This window comes from Podarcis erhardii, assembly GCF_964252035.2.
Source record: "Podarcis erhardii genome assembly, chromosome: 12".
NCBI lineage: Eukaryota > Metazoa > Chordata > Lepidosauria > Squamata > Lacertidae > Podarcis > Podarcis erhardii.
In genome coordinates, this window is record NC_138513.1 from 40,135,539 (window position 1) to 40,160,371 (window position 24,833).

The window sequence follows — 24,833 nt, forward strand, 5'->3', positions numbered from 1 at the left end:
AGGAGGTGTGTGATTGCTCTGCTGGATTAGGTTTGGGACAGGTGAGGGTCACAGGCCTCATCAAGCCCAGATGCTGCAATCAGCAAGCAAAGTGTAAAAGGGAAGCAGAGCTGAGGTGCTGTGTCTGCTCTAACACCCATGTTGGTGGACCTCAGCTTGGATGCACCGGGACCTCTACGGAACTGGACTTTGGATGTGTGGATTGACCACTGGTCTTTGGACTTTGACATACAGACTTGTGACCAGGTAGGCCTGGGTTTCAGGACACACACACTGCAGTTTGACCTCCAGAGGCTATATTATTTCTCATCCTGATACCAGACTTGTACATGATTTCTACTGTGAGTGAGACTCTTTTTGTGAGCCTCTCAGGGCCAAAAAGCAGAATATAAACCAAATAAGTAAATTTTGTGAGTTTTTTTGGTGGGGCAGCAGTTAGGCTGTAAGCCGAGACCCCTCCTGGATCCAGGAAATGTTAAAATCTAAGCAAGGGTTCAAATTCCTAGAATAGGCAGGCTAGCTTCCTGGTGAGGTAATGGCTTAATTATGGGTTGTTAACAAAGGCAGTGGTTCTGTGCCAGAGGACAAAAAGGTGGGCCATCCTTTCTCAGCTGTTTGGAGGTCAGAGTCGAGAGTTGGGTTATGTGAACTAGAAGTTGGAACTTGGCAAGGCTGCAGGCCGGGCAGCTGGAAGAAGAGTTCGAATTTGATATCCTGCTTTATCACTACCCTAAGGAGTCTCAAAGTGGCTAACATTCTCCTTTCCCTTCCTCCCCCACAACAAACACTCTGGGAGGTGAGTGGGGCTGAAAGACTTCAGAGAAGTGTGACTAGCCCAAGGTCACCCAGCAGCTGCATGTGGAGGAGCGGAGACGCGAACCTGGTTCACCAGATTACAAGACTACCGCTCTTAACCACTACACCACACTGGAAGACAGAGCCATGCCTGATTTCTGTCGGAATCCATGGCTGTGGCTATGGGAGAAGCAATACCCTCTTAGGGTGATTTATTTATTCTGCTTCAGGATAGTATAGCAGATATTTGCTTTACCAGACTATGAGCAATTCCAGACTGTCGCTATTTTTCAGTGGGAGTCAACTGCATGCTGACAAATTCAGTTTGTACAATTAAAGTTGATTTGGAGTCCTTGTGCAACAAACAAGCTCTTCTCGCCTTGCACGCACACACCCCAAAATTAACTTTTTGCGATAAGAAAGATGGGGGGGGGGGAATGCACTGAGAATGTGGGACAACATTTGCTGGATGCAACATCTTCTAACCTCCCTGCAAGCATAGCGGAATGAATGCTCAATGAATTGGTGATGTCTTCTAAGCTCCTTGCAAATCTTGTGCTAACTAATCAGGATTAATCCTCAATAAACAGGTTGCCTGGAAGCAGCCAGACTAGAGTAGAGTTCCACTGCCCACCATTCATGTGCATTTGTGATGATTTGTGCTTATGGTTATGTGATTCTGCTCTCAACAAGCCTGCTGCATGTGGTGTAGTGTTGTGTAGTTGTTGGAGTGTTGGACTAGGACAGTATTTCTCAAACTTAGGTCTCCAGATGTTGGGCTAAAACTCCCATCACTGCTAGCTATTGGGACCAGTGGTTGTATTCCAACAACAGCTGAAGACCCAAGTTTGAGAAACACTGGACTGGGACCTGATACTAGGACCTAGGTGCTGGGAGACCAGGGTTCAAAGCCAAGAGGGCATGTAAATGTTAACGATAATAGGCCACAAATCTGCCTCAAAACGTTCATGATACGTACTCCACCGAGCATACATCATTGTCCCAGAGCATTCACCACAGTGATAGATGGGATATAAATTACCCATCTGGCTGGGTTTCCCCAGCCCTTCTGGGCGGCTTCCAACAAAGATTAAAAATACATTAAAATATCACACATTAAAAACAGGGCTGCCTTCAGATGTCTTCTAAATGTCAGGTAGTTGTTTGTTTCCTTGACATCTGATGGGAGGGCATTCCACAGGGTGGGCACCACTACCAGGCCCTCTGCCTGGTTCCCTGTAGCTTTGCTTCTCACAGTGAGGGAACCGCCAGAAGGCCCTCGGAGGCTGAACGATGGGGGTAGAGATGCTCCTTCAGGTATACTGGGCCGAGACCGTTTAGGGCTTTAAAGGTCAGCACCAACACTTTGAATTGTGTTCGGAAAGGAAAATATCCTTTCTTTAAACTCCTCTGTAAACATTGGTCGTGCCCACAACATACATTAAAAACTTCAGCATCCCCCCGCCTGCAAAGAATCATGGTAACTGTAGTTTACCCTTCACGGGGATTTACATGGCATCTCCCTCAGTAACTCAGAGAACCAAGCTGATTCAGAAACAGCTTGTCCCTCCTTCTAACCTAAGTTGAACAATGTGATGTGTGAAAAATATTTCTGTGATTTACCCCATCTAGCCTACTGTGTTTTCCATTTTCTAATCCTTTTTCTGAGCAAAAGCCCCGCGTGGTTGTTTTCGATATGTGAGGAGAACCTTTCCCCCTGCCCCACCCCAGGCATCTGTGAGGTAATTTGCAAATTAAATGGAATGTTTTGAAGGCGGCGAGCGCCGTAACCCAAACCCATACTGTGTGGTATGTTTCCCCCTACAAATAATTAAACACAAGATGTTGACAGGTGCAAATAGTTCCCAAAGCCCCGTGGGCCTGTCACAGTGTAATCCTGTGCAACCCCAAATGTTTTTTGACATTAAGACCCAGCATGGGGCGAAACCAAACAACCGCATTTCAGATCTTTCCCAGAAATGCTGAGTTGAAAACCAAACAATTATTTGCTGGTTTTTACAGCTTGCTTTCTGCCTCCCTATTTACCTAACTGGCATTCCCACTTCACAAAGTGCCTGTTAATAAGATTAGCAATTAAAAAGCTTGGCTGGCAATTGGCAAGCATGTTCTCCTCGGAGTTGGTTGGAGGCGCTTGCGTGTGTCTCCAGCAGGGCTTGAGGAGCACCTGAAGCAGGGAAGGCAAAGGCACGCTCCGCCGTACGCAACCCAGCACCACAGAGCAGAAATGGAGAAAGCCCGGCCATTATGGGACAACCCCTTGCAGTTTGTCTTTGCCTGCATTTCTTACGCAGTGGGACTGGGGAACGTATGGCGCTTTCCCTATTTATGCCAGATGCACGGAGGAGGTAAGCGTGAGTTCCTGGAGTTTACTCTGAGCATAGAATCGGCGTTCAAGCACCTTGACTTGCAAAGCCGGGTTGCCTTTTTCAGAATAGTGTTGGATGCTGGATAGAATCCCTCAGGTTGAGAAAGAAATAAGATGTTGTGTTTTAAGGTGGGTCAAGAGCAATAGCCAAAGGTCTCAGCATCCTCTGCTGTTCACTGGCTCTCCTTTCCACATGCTCTTTCCTTCCTCAGTTGAGTTCCAGAGTAGGACTTAAAACTGTAAGTCGGCAGTCAAGGTTTGGTTCCTTTAAACTTTAACCTGGTGCCTGAGGTATATTATCGTTATGCTGTCAGTTCTGACAGAGTCTCTTGTCCTAACTGAGGTGAGCTGAACAGCTGCATGCTCCTAAAGTCATGGGTGGTTTTTACGTGCCAGTGGAGAGCCACTTCGCAGATGCATGTCATCGCATGGGTTTCTAGTGTGGCACATGCGCCCACAGAGGCCTTCCTTAGCATCTATGGAGTCCTGTACCTATCAACTACTTGCCACAGAAATTAGGACTGACAGAAACCCATCTGTTGACGTCAATATACAGTGGTACCTCGGGTTACAGACACTTCAGGTTACAGACGCTTCAGGTTACAGACTCCGCTAACCCAGAAATAGTACCTCAGGTTAAGAACTTTGCTTCAGGATGAGAACAGAAATCGTGTAATGGCGGCATGGCAGCAGCGGGAGGCCCCATTAGCTAAAGTGGTACCTCAGGTTAAGAACAGTTTCAGGTTAAGAACCCGAGGCACCACTGTAATAGCCTAGTTTCATCAGAGGAGTGGCAATTTGAGGGGTTGCACCTAGGAGCCCCCTTCTCCCCTGACAATTAGACTTGGAATAAAGTTCTCTTACCATCCCAGCTATCCTCTCCCAGAAGATCTCTCTCTGTGTCTCCCTCTCACACACACGACTTGGGGCAGGGGGGAAGCAAAAATACAATTTTTCAAGACTAGTTGCAGGCAGGGGGGAGAAGCTAGAGTGCGGTTGCAATTTGTGCACGGTGCCCCGTTTATCTGGTCTGCATATGCCCCAAAAAGTTGGCATTCCCTGACATAGGGAACAAGAAGACACATTGCAGCAGAATCCCATTATTCATGACGAACAAGGGATGGAAGCCAATTGCACGTTCTATACATGACTAGAGAAAGGCCCGTGAAACTTATCAAGAGTGGTTCTCATGCCCCTTCTCTGCAGGCCTTTCTGTTCATCCCATTATGCATTGCTTCCTTCCCCTGCAGGCCACCAAATCGAGTCCTGAAGGTTATGAAGGAGAAGGGGGCATCGCTGAGCTGTACTGTCTTAGGTTGTGGACAGATGTCCCCAAATGCAGGACTTTTACACAGGATAGAATAGCAGTCAGTCATACTAACATGGGGGAAACTGCTGAGGGCCAAACCATGTATGATGATGGTATGAGAGAGCAACGATCAGAGCTGAGTTTTCTTTTTTACTTCAAAGTGGGGAGGGGACGATGGCCCATTTTCACTTCAAGGGCAGCAGTTCCTTCTGGGAAGATTTCTGGTGGGCCGTCAGAGGCAAAAATGGGCCAAACAATGAATGCGAATTTTGCTTTTGTATGGTAGGGTAGTTCTACACACAGTAAGATGCCCCTCTCTGTCCAATGGTATATTCCAGCCAGGCAAAAACACTCAATGAGGATGTAAAGCAGGACCAACCAAGAGGGGGCATGGCCTGGGGAGAGTCCTGAGGGGTACACTGGCCTGGAGGACCACCTTTGTGCTCTCCCCCCCCCCCCAGTGTGAGATTCCCCATCACTGCTTTAAGACATCCATTGGGGTCTCCATTTTGATCAAAGCTGTGACACCACAAGAGGAATAGTTAACCTTTTCACTTGACATTGCTGCTCTGAACTGCCCAATAAGAGCAACAAGCACCTGTGTTGGTTTCTTCTGTTGGAGTGCATTGAGGGAAACCGCATGAAAGTCCACTCCCCCACTGTCACTGATCCAAGCAAAAAAAAATGGGCTGTGTCAAGATCATGAATCATTTCGCCCTGAGAATCACTTGCGCCTGTCTGTATCCTGAGTTTTGATTCTTTTGTCATTGCTGAATTTCAGTGAATATGGCTGTATGCTGGGAACCTTTAATATATAGTTTGGAATGATGGCAGACCCTCCCATTCTCCCTATTTTCCAGGGACAGCCCTGGATTTACAGAAGCCATCCCGGTTTCTGATTTGATCCCAAAATGTCCCACTTTCCCTTAGTATGTCCCTAGTTTGAGCAGTGAAATGTTGGAGGGTGTGGAGTTATGTGACCCCCGAGCCAAGGAGAAAAGTAACTATACAACCTTTAGAAGACATCTGAAGGCAGCCCTGTATAGGGAAGTTTTTAAATGTTTTCTTATGTTTTTATTTTTTAATGTGTATATATAAAACCACAGAGCCTAGGACTTGCTGATCAGAAGGTTGGCAGTTCAAATCCCCACAACGGGGTGAGCTCCCATTGCTCGGTCCCTGCTCCTGCCAACCTAGCAGTTCGAAAACACATCAAAGTGCAAGTAGATAAATAGGTACCGCTCCGGCGGGAAGGTAAACGGCGTTTCCGTGCGCTGCTCTGGTTCGCCAGAAGTGGCTTAGTCATGCTGGCCACATGACCCGGAAGCTGTACGCCGGCTCCCTCGGCCAATAAAGCGAGATGAGTGCCACAACCCCAGAGTTGTCTGCGTACAACTGGATCTAATGGTCAGGGGTCTCTTTACCTTTACCTTTATGTTTTTATATATGTTGGAAGCCGCTCAGAGTGGCTGGGGCAACCCAGTCAGATGGGCAGGGCATAAACAGTAAAATTATTATTATTATTATTATTATTATTATTATTATTATTAATGAATAGGGTGTCCCTATTTTAATCGGAGAAATGTTGGAGGGTATGTGATGACAAGGAGAGCAATGCACCTTCCACCTGCATTCAGGGACAACATTCCCACTAGTATAAAGGTAAAGGTAAAGGTACCCCTGCCCGTACGGGCCAGTCTTGACAGACTCTGGGGTTGGTGCGCCCATCTCACTCAAGAGGCCGGGGGCCAGCGCTGTCCGGAGACACTTCCGGGTCACGTGGCCAGCGTGACAAAGCTGCATCTGGCGAGCCAGCGCAGCACATGGAAACGCTGTTTACCTTCCCTCCGGAGTGGTACCTATTTATCTACTTGCACTTTGAGGTGCTTTCGAACTGCTAGGTTGGCAGGCGCTGGGACCGAGCAGCGGGAGCGCACCCAGCCGCGGGGATTCGAACCGCCGACCTTTCGATCGGCAAGCCCTAGGCGCTGAGGCTTTTACCCACAGCGCCACCCACGTCCCTCTCCCACTAGTATAGATTGCCCTTAAACAGTGTCTGTTGGTGGACTGTGACATCTTGTGTCAGCTGTGAGTGATTGCTTCATCCACTCTTGTGATCTGGATTGCATCAAGTTATAATATCCCACCAGGAGGCTTTGTTTTCCACGGATGCTGGGGGTGAGCTATATCTTTGCTGGGCCAACACAGCCGTCCTGTCCAGCCCAGTACTCCAAGCACACCAGATCACAGCCCTGACCTGCTGAAACAAAGCTTCAAAGGCATCCAGCTTGTACTCTGCAAGGAAGAAAAAATACCAAACATGTTGTTGGAGATGCGATGCATCCTGCTGTGTGTCCAAGAGACGAGGGGGAAATTCAGTTCACTTTGGATTTTAATGCAAACCTACACGATTTGCATTTAAACTGTGCATTTCAAAAATTGTATATGTTTGTGAAAATAACATAGCAAATCATTACATTGGGGGTACTGCTTGCAAATAACTGTGTATCAGGCACAGATAGGTAGCCGTGTTGGTCTGCCATAGTCAAAACAAAACAAATTCCTTCCAGTAGCACCTTAAAGACCAACTAAGTCAGTTCTTGGTATGAGCTTTCGTGTGCATGCACACTTCTTCAGATACACTGTGTATCAGGCAAAATTGCATACAAAAGTATTTGCTAAACTGCTGATGAGTTTTCATTAGGACTTTGGGGGGGGGGTTAATGCAAACTGTTGCAGGAATGTTGAGAACAGAGCTTAGAACTGGAAAAATTATAAATCAGGACAGATTTGCCCATCTGAAGGCAGCCCTGCAACACCAGACTGAGGTGTCATAACAGCCATTTGTTCTGTACGTTGCCTTACAAAGTCAGGGTACGGCAATAGTGGAGCAGATCCAGGTGCTCTTGGAGGAAACTGATTTTCTAGATGCATTCCTATCAGGGTTTAGGCCCAGTTTTGGCCCAGAAACTGCTTTGGTCACCCTGTATAAAGGCCTCTTTCAGGAGATGGACAAGGAAAATGTGTCCCTTAATTCTCTGCAACCTCTCAGTGGCTTTTGATACAATCAAACATGGTATCCTTCTGGAGCAGCTGTCCGAGTGGCAGGTGGGTGGCACCACTTTGCGGTGGTTCCTGTCCTACTTGGACGGTCGTCCCCAGAGGGTGATGCTTGGGGAGTACTTTTCAGCCCCGTGAAGCCTTCAATGTGGAGTTCCTCAGGGCTCAATTTTAACCCCTATGCTATTTAACATCTACACGAAACCACTGAGGTCCAGTATACCTGAAGGAGCTTCTCCACCCCCATCGTTCAGCCCAGACACTGAGATCCAGCGCAGAGGGCCTTCTGGAGGTTCCCTTGCTGCAAGAAGCCAAGTTACAGGGAACCAGGCAGAGGGCCTTCTCGGTAGTGGAATGCTCTCCGACCAGATGTCAAAGAGAAAAACAACTGCCAGACTTTTAGAAGACATCTGAAGGCAGCCCTGTTTAGGGAAGCTTTTAATGTTTAATAGACTATTGTATTTTAATATTCTGTTGGAAGCCTCCCAGAGTGGCTGGGGAAACCCACCCAGATGGGCGGGGTATAAATAATAAATTATTATTATTATTCCAGAGTTTTGGAGTATGTTGTCAGCAATATGCTGATGACACACAACTTGACTTCTCTTTTACAACTGCAGGTGAGGCAGTGGGTGTGCTGGACCATTGCCTTGCCTCAGTAATGGACTGGATGAGGGCCAACAAACTGAAGCTCAATCCAGATAAGACTGGGGCACTGTTAGTAGGTGGTTCCCTAGACCAGATGGCTGGGAGGTGACCTGCTCTTGATGGAGTTACATTCCCTCTGAAGGAGCAGGAACACAGTGCGGATCCATTACTGTTGCTTGAGGCTCATGGGGCCTCAGTGGCATGGAGTGCCTTCCATCAGCTTCAGTTGGAGGTCCAGGTGCTCCTCTGTCTGTACAGGGATAGCCTCACTTCTGTCATCTATGCTCTGGTAACCTCAAGGTTAGATTACTGTGGGGCTGCCTCTGAAGATGGTTCAGAAACTTCAGCTGGTGCAGAATTCAGCAGCCAGGTTGCTCATCAGGGCAAGATGGTTTGAACATATTACACCGATCCTGGCCCAACTGCACTGGCTACCAATTAGTTCTGGGGCCCAATTCCAAGTGCTAGTTTTTACCTATAAAGCCTTAAATGACTCTGGGCTAAAAGGACGCACAGATGGGGTTGTGTCTCAGTGACAGAGCATCTGTCTTGCATGCAGAACATCCCAGGTTTAATCCCTAAGATACCAAGTAGAATAATAGAATTGTCGTTGGAAGGGACCCCAAGGGTCATCTAGTCCAGCCCCCTGCAATGCAGGAATCTCAACTAAAGCATCCATGACAGATGGTCATGCAGCTCTGATTAAAAACCTCCAAGGAAAGGGAGTCCACCACCTTCTGAGGGAGACCATTCCACTATCAAAGCCTTACTGTCAGAAAGTTCTTCCTGATGTTTAGTTGGAATCTCTTTTCTTGTAATTTGAAGCTGTTGTTCCTAGACTCTGGAGCAGGAGAAAACAAGCTTGTTCCATCTTCTATTTGACAGCCCTCCAGATTATTTGAAGATGGCTATCATAACTCCCAGGTAGGGTTGGAAGAAACCTCTGCCTGAATCCCTGGAGAGCCATTGCCAATCAGGGTTGACCAGCGTTTCCCAAGCTTGGGTCTTCAGCTCCTTTTGGATTACAACTCCCATCATCCCTATCTAGCCAGACCAGTGGTCAGGGATGATGGGAATTGTAGTCCAAAAGCAGCTGGAGACCCAACTTTGCGAAACACTGGTGTAGACTGAACTAGATGGTCTGAAACAGCTTCTGGTCTTTCCTACCTGAAAGCTTTCCTGACTGGGGCAAACAGCAGCTTCAGCTTCAATACGTATTGGGAAAGCAGTATGGTGCGGAGGTTAGCCTCCTCTCCTAGCTCTGTAATCCAAGTCCAGATGGGGAGAGGGTCCATGATTTCTTTTTAACAAGAGAGGCTGAGCATAACCCATCGCTCATCTCCAAAGTTTTGAAGCTGATAACCCTCTCCAAATTCTTAGTTCGTTCTTTTAGGCTCCTGCAATTATAAAAGGGCTCTGCTACAATGCCGAGGCTCTTAGACGCCTGAGAATTCCCTTTGCAAGGAAGAAGTTACCTAAGTTTCAAACAAAGGGGCTGTTAATAAAAAGGCACAAGCAGTGCAAATATTAATTCCCTGAAATAAAACGGATTATGGCTGAGCATTCACCTCACTTTCTCCATCGGCTGCTATGCAGATTGCATTCATTTCTACTGCTCAACAGTCCCCCCGCTTCAAGGAATGTTAATGCTGGAGATTAAACACCAAATAATAGATATTTACAGAAATACTTTGGCCTGCCCTGAAAAGAAAACTGGGGAAACCTTTTTATGCAACCTCCCACCCAGCAAAAACAACCACAACCCTGTTTTTAATTTGGTCAGACATGGCGACTCCAAACACAGAAGCTTGGACTTTTCTGAGAGGTTATGAGGCATGTGAGATATGCTGTGGGAGTGCTGTTCAAAATGGCATCTCTGCGGCGAGTTCTCCCCACAAAATGTAGGAAAGCATACACCTGGTGAGTTTGCCCATCACTTCAGGCAAACCCACCTAATTTATACTTTCCAGAACAATACAAGAGGTGAAACACTGATGTTAATTGATGAAGTAAATTTTATGGGAAAATAGTTTTGGAAAACAATTACAATGCAGATATGGAAACACAGCCCGGGGGATTTGAGGAAGTCACCTAACAATGTTAACAAAAGTGGAATTATTATAATCAGGATAAATGTTTGTTGGTTTGTTATAAATTAGGAAAATAAAAAAAAATTGAAGAAGAAAAAACAAGAAGCGAAACATTGCTGGTCTTCAAAATTCAATGCAGTTTTCCAGCCCAGTAATGTGTACAAAGCTGGATATTCTAGGGTGAAGCATGCATATACATGAAACTACGGCTGAAAATAACATACAATCATGCATTATATTGGAGGGAAATTGCTTTGCAAAATAAAGTTCTACAGTATATTGGGCAAAATTGCATGCGAACGTGAGCCTATCAGGATAAATTTGCACTGAAGTGCCAGTGAATTTACATCACAAACTGATGTGGGAAATCTGGTTAAATGCATTTAGGACTGGAAACTGAAAATGACAGGTTGGCCCATCCCTACAAGTCAGATCCATTGATTTAAAAGATAAACTTCCTTTGGAAGTTTTAGTTGACTTCTAAGTGCCACCGTACTCTTGATCTTTTTTCTCTTCCCTTGGTTAAATTTTAATGCTTTTTAAAGCAATTAGTTATCCTTTAACAGTCACTAGTCTGGACTGTGTGAAAGACTTTCCATAATCACATCTGGAGTACAAATTTGTTTACAGGAAATGATTCTGGCATTATTGACCAAAACAGGCTGTGGGAGATATCATCATCATCTAAAATTTCTGAGGCACTGTTCAAAATAATAATACCTTTAATAAACAAGCCTTATCCTTAGACTTATAATCTAACAGACATAGTACAAAAGAAAAATGGGATGAGAAAAGAAAAAGCAATTCAGACACCAATTCTTGCATAAACTTATGCAACTTCGGCTACAGTCATTTTCCTGGGAATAAGTCCCATGAAACTCATTAGGGTTTCCATGTATCAGATTTCACTTTAATGTTATAATTGCATGGGATCTGAAATATAGTAGGAATTGGAATTGTTCATTTGGAGTGTGTATACCCTCACACGTTACGTTACTAATGCAGCAATGGTTTGGATGAAATCACTTCTTTGTGTTTCCTCCCATTTATGATCAGTATTCCTGTATTCCTCTCTAGATAGTGTGGTAAGACCCTTTGTCTGGGTTTTAAACCAGAAAGCAGTTTATTCTGGAGGTGGTGAAAGCGTAAGGGAGCTTCGTTTTTTTACACGTGGCGGGAATGTGTACAAAACAATTGGTGTGATATATTAGACCTGACTGGTTGTATCGCAAACACCGCTAATTAAAATATTTGTGAGCACATTCTGAAACCCATTTGTTTAATAATATAACCTTTTGTTCCTCTTACAGGTGGATTTCTAATCCCCTACCTGATCATGTTAATTGTGGAAGGCATGCCCTTATTGTACCTGGAGTTGGCAGTGGGACAGCACATGCGACAAGGGAGCATTGGGGCATGGAAAGCGATAAGTCCTTACCTTTGTGGGGTTGGTGCGTTGTTGTTTTTTAAAATCTATACAACCTATTTTTCCTATCCCCCTGTCAAATTATTATTGTTTATTTGATGCGCTACAAAGACGACATCTTCATGACATGCACACAACTTGTCAGATCTTTTTTAAGAATATTGAGAGATTTCCTAACAACAAAGGGACACGGTAAAGGGATGGTATCCACAATATACAAAATACTACTCCAAAATCCCACGAACCCCCTAGATGCAATCAAAAAACAATGGGAGGATGACATAGGCTATGAGATTAACCCCACTTAATGGACCAGAATGTGGTCTAAACCCCCCTTTAAATCCGTATCAACGAAAAGAAAATAACTCACTCTGAAACTCACCTACAGGTGGTACCTAACACCAAGAAAACTAGCGCTAATACGCCCAGGAGCCTCACCAAAATGCTGGAGAGGGTGCACCTCCACAGGCACATACCTCCACATGCAGTGGGAGTGCCCCAAAATCCAACTATTCTGGACAACAGCCATACGAGAAATATGTAAAATAACTAAGCAAGCATTAGAAATCACCCCAGAATTGGTGCTACTAAACATCTTCCAAGACAATAATGCCCATTTACACCACAAAGAACTCATAACCCACCTACTTTCAGCAGCCAGAAACACCATAACCAGACACTGGAGGGACCTGTCAGGAGTAAGCATGGACCAATGGTACCAAATAGTATGGGAAACAGCCCTACTAGAAAAATTAACCAATAAACTGAAACTGACACGGGGACAAATAGAAGAAGACGCCTTCACCCCGGTATGGCTCCCCTTTATCACATACACAGCCCAACAAGACAATGACAAGAATCCACCAAGTACATACAAATCAATATGGCTAACCTGATCCAAAACACCCACCCACCCCACTCACACACGAAAACAAAGATCACCACAGACAACCACAAATGAACAACCACACCCTAGGCCAACCCCACCTCTCTCACCACCAAAGAAACACAAGTGAATAGCAGAGAACCTGCACAAGCAACGCTGACACAAAACCCCACATATATTAAGTAAAATAGAAACATCGCCACCCCACCCCACCCCCACCCACCTTTCCCCCTTCCACCTCTTCCCCCCTTTTCTTCCCAAGAAATGAAACTGATCTGTAAAAAATGTTACCTGAAAAAAGAGAGACATTGCACATACTTTTGTAAACCAAGAAAATCTTTAATAAAAATACATTAAAAAAAAAGAATATTGAGAGACCAGAATGTTTCTAAGAATATTGATTTTCCCCCTTCTACTCAGTTCACCCTGTGTTGGTGCCATTTACCCCCTCTGGTGAAAGAAAACTAAATATGCATATGATTCTTTAGAGATCGGATTCTTAGAGATCGGAAGCAGTGTTTTAAGCTTCCATGTCTCTAAAATTGAAAGACAGAAAAAGTATGTTTGATTCACTTGCAGTACAGTCTGTCACATTCACACCCTGCTTTTAAACACATAGATTCTCTCTGATGGGGGGAAACATCACCAATCCACTTCAAATTCTTTAAGTGCAATGCTTCAGCAGTCAGCCATTTCTTAGGAAATGTGTGTGGAGTGTTTATTCCTTTATTGTAAATGGAGCCTGACACGGTCTACTGAGAAGTAAGTCCCACTGTATTCAATGGAGCTTACTCCCAGGTAACTGGGTCAACTGTGCAGCCCTCGCACTGCAATCCTAAGCATTTTTACTCAGAACTAAGTCCCACTGAGTTCCATAGGATTTAAACTCTGCTATGTTCCTGAGCATCCTTCCTGATGTAGAATAGGATGTCCCTATTTTCATCAGATAAATGTTGGAGAGTAAAATTTAAACCTAGACGAGGTTATGTGAGGACATAGTGTAATATGTGTGGACCTTCCTTAGGTTAATTAGTTGGTTCTGGTGCAGGAAGTTATAGCTGCAAAAATGATGCCCATTTCCATAGCTCTCTTGTTTTTCTTTTATTTTTAGGAATTGCCAGTGTCATCGTTTCATTTTTCCTCTCTATGTACTACAACGTTATAAACGCCTGGGCATTCTGGTACCTCTTCCATTCATTTCAGGTGGGTAAGAAAATGCTTTCAGCAGTAGAGTGCCGCACGCAGTGGTTTCCCTCCCCTCCAGGATTGCGAAAATTCAGCCAATCTGTCTGGCAGCTGTCATTGCAGAAGCCTTGGCTGAAAACGAAACCCATTTTATGATCAGCAGGGCAGAATATCGATGCATCTTCTTGTAAAAGCTTTTCTAATTGGGGGCAATCATGGAGTTAAAGTGTTCTCAGATTATTTATCCTGGAATCACACATTGGATTTTGCTCGTATGATAAGGAGCATGTTTTATGATGTTCCTGAGGCAGTCTAGTTGCGCAGTGTCACTGAACTTGGAAATTCCATTGTACAATAATGTACAACAGCAATGTCCAAGCCAGCAGTCGATTTGCTTTTGACATTGGTGCTTCAATCACCCAGGCAGCAGAGGCATTTATTGACACCTAAAAGACATCTGAGTTGATGTTATATTTTTACAATTTGCTCTATGTACCAGAAATGCTTAGCAATAATACAGTGGTACCTTGGTTCCCAGACTTAATCTGTTCCAGAAGCCTTTTCCAAAACCAAAGCATTCTAAAACCGAGGCGTGCTTTCCCATAGAAAGTAATGCAAAAACGGATTAATCCATTCCAGACTTTTAAAAACAACCCCTAAAACAGCAATTTAACATGAGTTTTACTATCTAACGAAACCATTGATCCATAAAATGAAAGCAATAATCAGTGGACTGTGCCATAAAATAAATAACACAGTTTTGTAGATGATAAAAAATAAAATTATTATTTTTTTCTTATGTGCATTTCTGCAGTCACACAATCAATCAATCAGTAGCTGAACTGGGTTCCACACAGACACAAAAACAAGTCACAAAAACGAAGTCACAAGTCACGGTCACAATTCAGTCCCATAAAACGAAGAACAAGTCAGTCAAAAAAGCGAAAAAGCCACACAAACAAAAATGAAAAAAATAGCAAAAACAAAAGCTCCAAATATCACCTCGCACCTTGTGTGGGTGCTCGGGACTCCACAGCCGACAGACTCAACAGGAAGCCTCTGATTAGCAGTGGGGGCCTCAATTTATAAATGGAACACACTCAACAGGAAGCGGAACAAGTTCAGCTTCCAAGGCAAAGTTCACAAACCAGAACACCTACTTCCAGGTTTGCAGCGTTCTATTTCCAAGCTGTTCATAAACTAAGCTGTTCTAAAACCAAGGTACCACTGTATAGGAAATAGGAATACATTGCCAGTCAGCTTGACGTCAGAGTTTATTTTTTATTTAAGTTCTTTTTTCTCTTCCATTGTGAGGTTTTTTCCTCAATAATTTAGTTTTTTGGTAGTTTATTTTCAGCCCCATTATTTCCCCATATTTTCTAATTAAATCTACAGCAGCTGGTAAACTTTGCTTCGGGTCTTGGGTTGTTACTATCAAATCATCAGCAAATGCTCTAACTTTATAGACTTTCTCCCCAATTTTTCTCCCCCCTTATGTTTTCATCCTTTCTGATGTTGTGAAGGAGTGGTTCTATCGCTAACATAAATAACAAGGGTGACAGAGTTTAAGCCCAGAGTTTAAAGTAAAGGAGGTGGTTATTTTTGGAAGATGTGGTTTTGTATGAATGTAAGAGTCAGAAAGAGCTGAAGATTTCAAAGAGCTGATTAGGCCACTGTCTATTGAACTAGCTGCAGGTTAGTTTGCTTTCCATTTCATCAAGAAGGATATTTTTCCTGAAAAACTGACATTTTCCTGCACCATCAGAAGTTGATCTAGTATCGAATGGCATCTTACTCATGTTATAGTTCAAACACTATTAGAACATATTATAAAACATGTCGCTCATCCTGTCTTTCATAATTATATTGGAAAACTGCATCACAGGAAGTTTGCTGAATGAGAAAGAGATTTATGGTTTAATGCTCCGCTCCCCACAATAACCTCACATTGCTGTGGAGCATTGCACAAAGTTTTATGCCACCATAACCCCCAGGCAGGGAAACTGTTGCCCATCAGAAGTTGTTGGACTACAGTTCCCATAATCCCTGATTGCTGGCCATGCAGGCTGGGAACTTTAGTCCAGCACCACCTTCCCCATCGGTGACCTGACCTTTTCACGATCTGACTCATGGTACTTGGGAAATTAAGTGTACAGAATAATGTCTGCTTCACATCCAAAGGATCCTTTGCCGTGGGCAAACTGTCCACTCAATCTTAACCACACGGATTACGTGGAAGAGTGCGAGAAGGCAACACCCACGCAGTATTTTTGGTACCGAAAAACCCTCAACATCTCTCCATCCATCGAGGAGAGTGGGAACATCCAGTGGGAACAGGCAGCCTGTCTGGTCCTGGCTTGGCTGGTGGTCTATCTGTGTATTCTAAGAGGAACAGAGCACACAGGCAAGGTAAGAGGATTGTTGCTGCTATTCTTGAAGAAATAAGCTTTACTGAGTAAAAAGTGATGGAAGGGAAGCATCTGTAAAAAACCTTTCAAACTAGCTTTGGGTTTAATTCTCCTCAGATGAAAAAACATTGCTTTTCAGCTGGCGAGATGTGACTCTATATGAGTGTATTTGTGTACAGTACATGGATACACAGATTGTGTACTTGTTGAATGTAACGTGAGCACCCCTAAAGTCTAAAGCTTAAGTGTGTCACACAGCTCTACTAAATGAAGCCTTTTGTTGTTCATTTGCAGGTTGTTTACGTGACAGCTACTCTGCCTTATGTAGTCCTCATCATATACTTAATCAGAGGCTTAACTCTCCATGGAGCTGCGAATGGGCTGACCTACATGTTTACACCCAAGGTACCTATGCCCTAAATGGCTATAGACAAATATTTATACAAACTGAGGCAGGTTCTTCACAAATGTGTATTTTCACCATGGAAGTTCAGGCCTACAAAGAGCCCGAATACAACAGTGTACATGTGAATAGGATCTACAACAGGTTTTCTCAAACTTGGGTCTGGTCTCCAGCTGTTTCCGGACTACAACGCCCATCATCCCAAGCTAGCAGGAGCAGTGGTCAGGGATGATGGGAATTGTAGTCCAAAAACAGCTAGAGACCTAAGTTTGGGTAAACCCTGATCTATACAGAACCCAAGCTAGATAGTAATACAGGGAACTCCACTTTTATCTATATTGTATTGTATTTTGTTATTATAGTAATTAATTCCGTTACTCCAGATACATGAGATCAGCTATTTGACATCTATTGGAGATTAGCTTTGTGTTACACTTTGAAATATAATTCTCTTGAAAGATAAATGCACACAGGGAAACTTATGCAACTGGTAGCACGACACATAACCTCTCCTTGGTGTAAGTCAGAGGCAGCTCTGTTGACATGAAAATTAGAATCAGAGTAACATTAATTACAAAAGATTATACAACAGGGAGATCTAATCTGGTTGTTTCCAGATGTTTTGGGACTAAAACTGCTCCAGTCCTACCTCTCTGATGAGAGCTAAAGTCCTACATCACCTGGAAAACATAACACTGGCTCTATGACAACTGATTTGTATTAAATATTATTGATTGGTAATGGCAGAAGCAAAAGGGTCCTCAGGAAAGTTTACAGATCTGGACTGTTTACTGCCCACCATGCTCAGATATCTGGGACCAGCCTAATTATACTGGCCTTATGGCTGTAATCTTAACCTTACTTTGCAGTAAGTCCCATTGAACCCAGCATACCAAAAGGCCTTATATTTTTAAAAAACTGGATTTCTTTCTCTTTTTTTTACGCTCAGAAACCATCTCTGCTGTTCTGCTTAAAAGCAAATTCAAATGGCATTGTTTGTTACATCACTGTATTTTTTATAATTATGAAATAGAAATAGGAAAAGGTGTGAAAATGAAGAGGGAGAAAGATCAGCACCAATTAATGCTGCTGGGACAAATTTGAGCAACCATTCACATTCAGTTTGTTGCATTGTAAGCTTGTATTTCATTAGATTCCTTCCCCATTTTCTTCTGTACGTTGGCTGTAAAGGTTCTCTTTTTACTTCAGACGGAGTTAAACACATTTTAGCAATTGATTTTCCTTGGCCCATTTGCAGCAAACATTTTCAATTGGACTTTTGAGAAGCGGTGTTCCGTATTTTGTTAATGGTTGTTCGGCTATGTGTCTTGACTAGAAACACTGAGAAAATGGAAGTCTGATTCACCCGAGGTGTTGCCTGATCATAACACATAATACAGTACACAAAAGTAACAGGATATAACTGGATAGGATGAAATCTTTCTCCATTCCACCTTGTGTCATAATGTTCCACCTTGCAGGCGTGTTAGTAAGATGAATAAAAGTCTAAAAATGCTACACAGTTCATCTTCTTGGTTTATGACTTGCAGCTAGAGCAACTAGCAAATCCCAAAACCTGGATTAATGCAGCTACTCAGATCTTTTTCTCCCTTGGACTTGGTTTTGGCAGCTTGATAGCATTTGCCAGCTACAATGATCCAAAAAACAACTGTGAACGACATGCCATCATCGTTTCATTGATAAACAGCACCACCTCAATATTTGCCAGTATTGTGACTTTCTCCATTTATGGCTTTAAGGCAACTTTCAACTATGAAAAGTGCATGAGCAAGTAAGTGTGGAGTCTAATTCAATTACCTTCTTTTATTTGTACCTGAAAATGCATTGTAGCCAACACATTTTTATTTTTTTTTACTCCAGGATTTTCTTTTTAACTGTTACTAGGCATGACTGGCATTCATCTGAAATCTTTTTTGTGAATGGGTTCATCCCATATGATTTTTGAGTTTTGTCTGACTAGGGGTGACGGGAGAGCCCTCGGATGGTTCAGGATCCCATGCAGAAGACCTTTCAGTTACACTGTTTAGTAAATGTTATAATAATGGTGCTAACAGAAACAATTGCCAGCTTAGACACCACTCAATTGATAATTGCTTTACAATTTATTGGTCTCAGTTCAGATCTGGCCCCAATGTCTTTAAAATTAATTTAGGAAGTATCTGGTTTCAACTAGTATCACATTTCCTTCAAATTTTGTGTTTCTTAAAATGCACCTTTTTTTTTTAGAAGCCTATTTCCCCCATCTGCCAGAAATTACTATTTGAAAATATTAATGTGTTGTTGTTGTTGTTCAAAATTTTGTTGCTTTATTTAAAATAACTGTATTTCATTCTATTGTGCAGGGTGATATTGATGCTGACAAATTTTTTCGACCTGGAAGAAGGATCATTAACAATGGAAAATCTTGAAGATATGAAGAATTTCCTGGCATCCACTCACCCCAGTGAATATGCAGAACTGTTGCCGCAGATTAAGAACTGCAGTTTGGAAGCAGAATTAGACACAGTGAGCTGCAACTTTTAAAAAAAATAGTTTGACTCGGCACATATTTTGTGAACCGAGGGCACAATGAAAGAACCTTGTGGTCAGTGCTTGAATGGTGGTTAGTGTGGAACCAGGTCTGAACATGAGTCTGGAGGTCAAATCCTCACTTAGGCAAAATGTTCATTGTGTGACCTGTCACTTCTCAGGGTAGCCTACTTCACAAGGTGGAACATACATGCCACCTTGAGGCGTTTGGAGGAAAGGAAAGATGCAAATTTAACAAATAAAAATGAATACCTAGGAAATCTAGGTATGCCTTCTTTCATTCTGTGGAAGAAAGGCAGTACATAAATATTACACACACACACACACACACACACACACACACACACACACACACAGTGAGCCTCTGGTGAAAATTGTTTATGGCATGCACCATTTAATTTTGCTGCCTGTTTAGCTTAAAAATCTGCCTATAGATTTTTCCACATATGGAAACCTGTGACCTAGCTTGAGCAAATGTTCCTACAGCTGCCATTGCGAGTGCTGACCGCAGAAGTGCCAAGCCATTTTTGTTTAGCAACAACCTACACTGCTATTTTGCTTACATGTCATAATGTTCAAAGGCCTGTTGAATGACAATGCAAGGGATTCCCATTATCGGGCTGCACCCGCAACAAGACTGGATAGGAGTCATCCCAGACTTAGTGGCAACTCAGTTCCATAGAAATCAGTGGTTGACAAGGTATGTGTTGTATGCCTAAGTAGCTAAGTTCGACTGGTTGCAGTTGGGGCTAACTCTGCCACCAAATTTGCACTGGAATGTGTCGTTGTCAGAGTTGCACATATGGAAGCAAGATGATGCTCTGTATTTAGAGGTTTAGAGCGGATGACAAGCCTGGCAGTGAATTGGAAACTACTGAAACAAGTGTGGTGATAGGACACAAAATCTCCCCAGCTGGGATGGATAGCTGAATCTCTCAATGTGATACCCATCTGTCTACTCCTGTACCTATTACCCGCATGGCCAGAGCTTCAGAAATCTTGATTTGCTATGAACTTGTGTACAAGCCATTGATGGGAATGACGGAAAGCAGTGGTTGACACAGCAAGGAATTATATGCTCCCTTTTTGTGTGCGCCATTTCTGTTTTCTGCATGGCAATGCATTCCCCGCAAGTCTTGTTATTTTGTTTTCTCTCTCCAACAGGCTGTTCAGGGTACCGGACTGGCATTCATAGTGTACTCTGAAGCAATAAAGAACATGGAAGTCTCGCAGCTGTACTCAGTGCTGTATTTCTTCATGCTGCTGATGTTGGGAATAGGCAGCATGCTGGGGAACACAGCAGCCATTCTTACTCCTTTGACCGACAGCAAGTTCATTACCTCCCATGTGCCTAGAGAGATGATATCAGGTGATTACCACTTAAGTGCACCCAGTGGACTTCAAGGGAGTCAACCAAGGTGATGGAAAGGTAAATCTGCAGTTGCAAAAGAACAATGTTCCTTTGCAGCTATGGCTTTACCTTTGGCACCGTTCCCCGTTGTGCTTTCAGAAGGGATTGGGAGTGCCTGAGTACAGTATATCAGATTCCCTTCAAAAGCAGCAAAAGATGCTAAAATTCATACTGTACGCAGCTTGAATCTGAAGACAAAATGTGCCTGACTCAGTAGAAGAAATGGCCACTTGGTCCCAATGAGGGAATGTAAAATTAGGCCTATGAAATTAGCCTACGAACAAGTGACTTTCCACCACTGTGCTGCAGTAAAGTCAGCCTAGAATTAGCTGATCTCAAAAGCACAAGTCCATGCCTTATTTAATTTACAGCCTAAACTCAAACTACGTTTTTCTTACAGGAGGTGTATGCATCATCAACTTTTTAGTTGGCCTAGCATTCACCCTGGAAGCTGGCAACTACTGGTTTGATATCTTCAATGATTATGCAGCTACTCTCTCCTTGCTACTTATAGTACTGGTGGAAACCATGGCTGTCTGTTACGTATATGGACTCAGAAGGTAAGAACTTGGGAACATCCTATCACATTTTATTGCCATAACTTACCTCAAACCTGTGCAAAACTTTCTGCACACCAGAACCATATTCCTTCTACATTATTTCAACAATCTTCACCACAGAACTTGGTTTTCCTTGGCAGTTACAATTTCGATCCAAAACAATGTATCGTTAAAAAACGAACTAACCAATTAAGTGTGTGCTTTTCTTTCTTTGACAGATTTTCTAAAGACCTTTCTGTGATGAGCGGACATAAACCAAGTTGGTACTGGAAGATTATGTGGGCTTTCGTTAGTCCTGTGTTGATTGTAAGCCTCTTTATATTTTACATCACAGACTACATCAGAACAGGGACATTGCAATACCAAGCCTGGGATGCAACAGAGGTATTTTACTCATTGCAATTTTTACCCACTCGTAGCTAGAAGTACAGGTAGAAGGTGGGAGGAAGGCACTTATAATTGGTGACTTAAAAAATTTTCAACTGCTGCATTTAACTACCGGTATGTTTAGGGGATAAATTTCATGGCAAGTGTTAAATAATCAGAATTCCAAAATGGTTTCTTACGGTATTAACAAGGTTAGAAAACTACCCTTTATAATAGGTTTCAATAGGCTTTAGTCAAGTTTTAATCACTCTATTAGACCTACAGTATGAGTATGAGACACATGCTGAATACTTGTCAAGTTAAATAATCACAATCTTCTACAGAAAGCACTGTTCTAGCTATCTTTAGACCATACTGCAGCTGTTTTCATGTCCTCTTGCAGAAAAGATATATTAGCAGCCAGGGTTCTGGAATGGCTTACACCACAGCCGCTTTGAGGAGCATTGATAAAAACAGGCCCAGTAAGCTTCAAAGCAGCTTAGCATGTAGAAAATACAATTTGAAGGTTCTCCCCCGGCTGAAACAATTCACAAAATACATATGTTCAGGTTCAATGATTACAATTCAAATCTCCATCTGATGTTTTACAAAACGAGCAAAACTATAATTTGACAGAGCTGGTTTGCATGTCATTGGCTTAATCATGAACATGAGATCCTCTGCACGACTTTCCTTCCTCCCATGTGATTCAAACAAACCATGCTATGGCTTGTCAAGTTAACCAAACCTGGATCAGGGTTCATTTCTTTCAATGAAAAGTCAGTACTGGTTAGGAAGAAATAACAAGCCACACTTGTTGTCTGAGCCGTTTCTGGGAGGGGGAAGGAGAGAAGATTAAATAAGACCTGCACAGCATGGGCAAGAAGACATGTTCAGGACCGAACCATAGTTTAAGACAAACTAGGTTTGTCATGATATGAACCAAATCAAGGTTTTGAAGTTAATATGGAATTTGTTGCAACATCTCTACAGAAATGTAATTTTTCAGTTTTAGTTTTAAAAAATCAGAACACAGCTGTAGATACGAAACGTATGTTACAGAAGCATTAGCTGTTTGACATGTTGCATATTAGAGAACAGTGGTCATTATCAAGTTGTTGTTTTTCAAATGCAGGGGTCAGATGAAACTTTACATGCCCTCTGCTCACTGAAAGGCCTTGCGGTACATAGCCCTGTAGCAGTCTGAATTTCAGTTTTAAGTATTTCTGCTAGGAAGCATCAAAGATGAGGTGCTCACTTGGAAAGCAACGCAGGGTGAGCTCTGAAAAAAGTGCCTCCCACCAATTCTAAATTCGCACAGTAGCACACATCTGCATTAATAGACTTCTGTTTTACATCTGGTCCTTTCTCTCTTGCAGGGTCAGCTGGTTACAAAAGATTATCCAAGTGGGGCCCTAGCAGTTATTGGGCTGCTTGTCGCAGCCTCCACTTTGTGCATACCACTGGGAGCATTAGTAACTTTTATAATGAAAAGAACAAATCCTTAGTTCTGGACTTATGAGAACGTCATCAACACCTGCAACCTTTGCAAACCACCTTGAAGACTACAACAGCAATAACCTGCAACCATTAACAAGCATGCAGAATTTTACTACCGTCTTACCAATGAATGGTCAAGAGAACTGTCCTATAGCAGATGGAAGATTTAAGATTGTCTCCGAGGGGTACGAACGCAACATGGTGGCTTACAAAGACCTTGGACCGTGCACAGTATATATCGGTCAATTCACTCTGCCGCCTTCTGAACAATCTTCACTTTAGTAGAAGTGTATTCCTAATGCATCTTCACTTTAGTAGAAGTGTATTCCTACTCCATCTGAAGTACAGGAAGAAAGGCTTGCACTGCAAGAAAGCTGCAACGTGCACAAATAATTTTTCCATGTATAATGCAGCATGACCATGTTATTTGTATTATTCATGGAATCTAAATTTTAGTAGGTGCTTGAAGGCTTCTTTAGAAGCGATATAAGCTCAGTAATCAGCAATGTTTATATGCAATGTAAAGAACAGTTTCCAAGATGTATCACTCAGCTGAATTTCCCCACTTTTCTAGAGATGCCTTAAAGGAGAGTGGAGTTGGGCTGTTAAAAGTAAGGAAGAGCTACGCTGGAGCTGTTTCATGAGCTGGGGAACTCAAGACTGGAAATTTTAGTTATATCAAGGTAATGTGAGCATTAATGTTCTCAGTAGCACATAGTGCCACATTATTCAATATTTTTAACATTACCTTCAACCATAGGATAAACATGAGTCCAGACAAGCCACAAGAGATTTAAAAAGTCAGGTGTTCTTTTTACTGAATTTCTTTTCCTGAACCATGATCAAGTGTTGACAAAGTTTTAATCTCTAAAAGAGTAAAAGCTGAACATTTTTTAAAACGAAAGTGGATGTTCTCAGGCTTCTAACAAATGCTTGTAGGTTACGCATAGATCATCTATGTATTTATCAACAAGGCTGAAAAAATACTTCGAAATCAAAAAGCTATTGGTGTGAAATTTAGAAGTTCCCGGAAGTTATAGGTTTTTCCATTAGTAACGCAGTTTCACTTTCTATGCCAAACTCCTTTCAATTAAATTCACCAATGTATGTAAATGCTGATTTAATATTTAACAGCCTACATCCATTTTTCCAGGCAAAAACTTAAAAGAAATATACTCAAAATATTAATTGAAACTGAAGGTGTATGTAATTTCAAGCAACGTTGAAAACACAAAAAATGCAAAGTCTTTTGTTATAACAGAATATGTGGTGGGAATAAGGACTACACCACAATGAGCACATTCCATATCTTTGAGGGAATTTTGAATAAATTTTAGTATATTCCAACTTAAGGAAGTTAAAGTTTGGATTGAACAGTACTAGAGGTTACAAAGGCATGTATAATCAAAATTCCAATAAGATTGAAGTATATAACTTGACCTTAACTGACACAACATTTCCCACATTTGTTTATTAAAAATGGACAATGAAACAAAACCTGTACAAAAAATATCCAAAGTTGCCCGACATTTTTAGTGGCTATAAAGAAATTATCGTCTTGGACCTCCTCTCCCCCTGCCACGTGCTCTGCCTCTCCCACGTCCTCTGCCACGTCCTCTCCCTGCAACTGAACACAAAGACAAAAAACTTCCTTCAAAAACTTGGAATTGCAGTATATAAAGGTCATGCCAGATTTTGGACTCAAAACATCTATCGTTTAAACATTTTGTTTTAACTTTTTATTGAAGTAATCTTAGTAATTTGGTTGCAAAATGGTATACAGCTACTGTTCTGTTTCCCACTTTGGATAACAAATCAATTCATTAAAGAAGTCAAAAAGATGTGTTACG

The 24,833-nt window shown here is 42.5% G+C and overlaps 2 protein-coding genes across 6 annotated transcripts in view; one reads left to right on the forward strand and one right to left on the reverse strand.

Moving 5' to 3' along the window:
- Positions 1–24,575, forward strand: SLC6A20 (solute carrier family 6 member 20). Of its 4 annotated transcripts, none has more exons than XM_081882114.1 (11): positions 1–246; positions 11,599–11,739; positions 13,712–13,803; positions 15,967–16,194; positions 16,488–16,598; positions 18,147–18,388; positions 18,960–19,122; positions 20,311–20,515; positions 20,958–21,117; positions 21,336–21,501; positions 22,863–24,575. In XM_081882114.1, exons 2-11 carry the CDS (start codon positions 11,625–11,627, stop codon positions 22,989–22,991), a joined length of 1,611 nt encoding a protein of 536 aa, XP_081738240.1. In that variant the 5' UTR covers positions 1–246; positions 11,599–11,624; the 3' UTR covers positions 22,992–24,575. The 4 variants fall into 4 exon arrangements, with proteins under 4 accessions (XP_081738240.1, XP_081738239.1, XP_081738242.1 ...); XM_081882113.1 differs by lacking the exon at positions 1–246 and adding an exon at positions 2,333–3,161; XM_081882115.1 differs by lacking the exon at positions 1–246 and adding an exon at positions 3,275–3,420.
- The window catches only part of SNRPD1 (small nuclear ribonucleoprotein D1 polypeptide), a 5,522-nt gene continuing 5,128 nt past the window's right edge, over positions 24,440–24,833 (reverse strand). For both annotated transcript variants that reach the window (XM_081833916.1, XM_081833917.1), the window contains exon 4: positions 24,440–24,610. In XM_081833916.1, the coding sequence (XP_081690042.1) occupies positions 24,534–24,610 (77 nt within the window). In that variant the 3' untranslated portion in view covers positions 24,440–24,533. The remainder of the gene's footprint in view (positions 24,611–24,833) is intronic.

Coding starts and splice junctions, on each gene's coding strand:
- SLC6A20 (XM_081882113.1), top strand. CDS start 3,041: ATGGAGAAAGCCCGGCCATTATGGGACAACCCCTTGCAGTTTGTCTTT. Junction 16,195..16,487: donor GAACAGAGCACACAGGCAAG/GTAAGAGGATTG, acceptor GTTCATTTGCAG/GTTGTTTACGTGACAGCTAC. Junction 18,389..18,959: donor TATGAAAAGTGCATGAGCAA/GTAAGTGTGGAG, acceptor TCTATTGTGCAG/GGTGATATTGATGCTGACAA.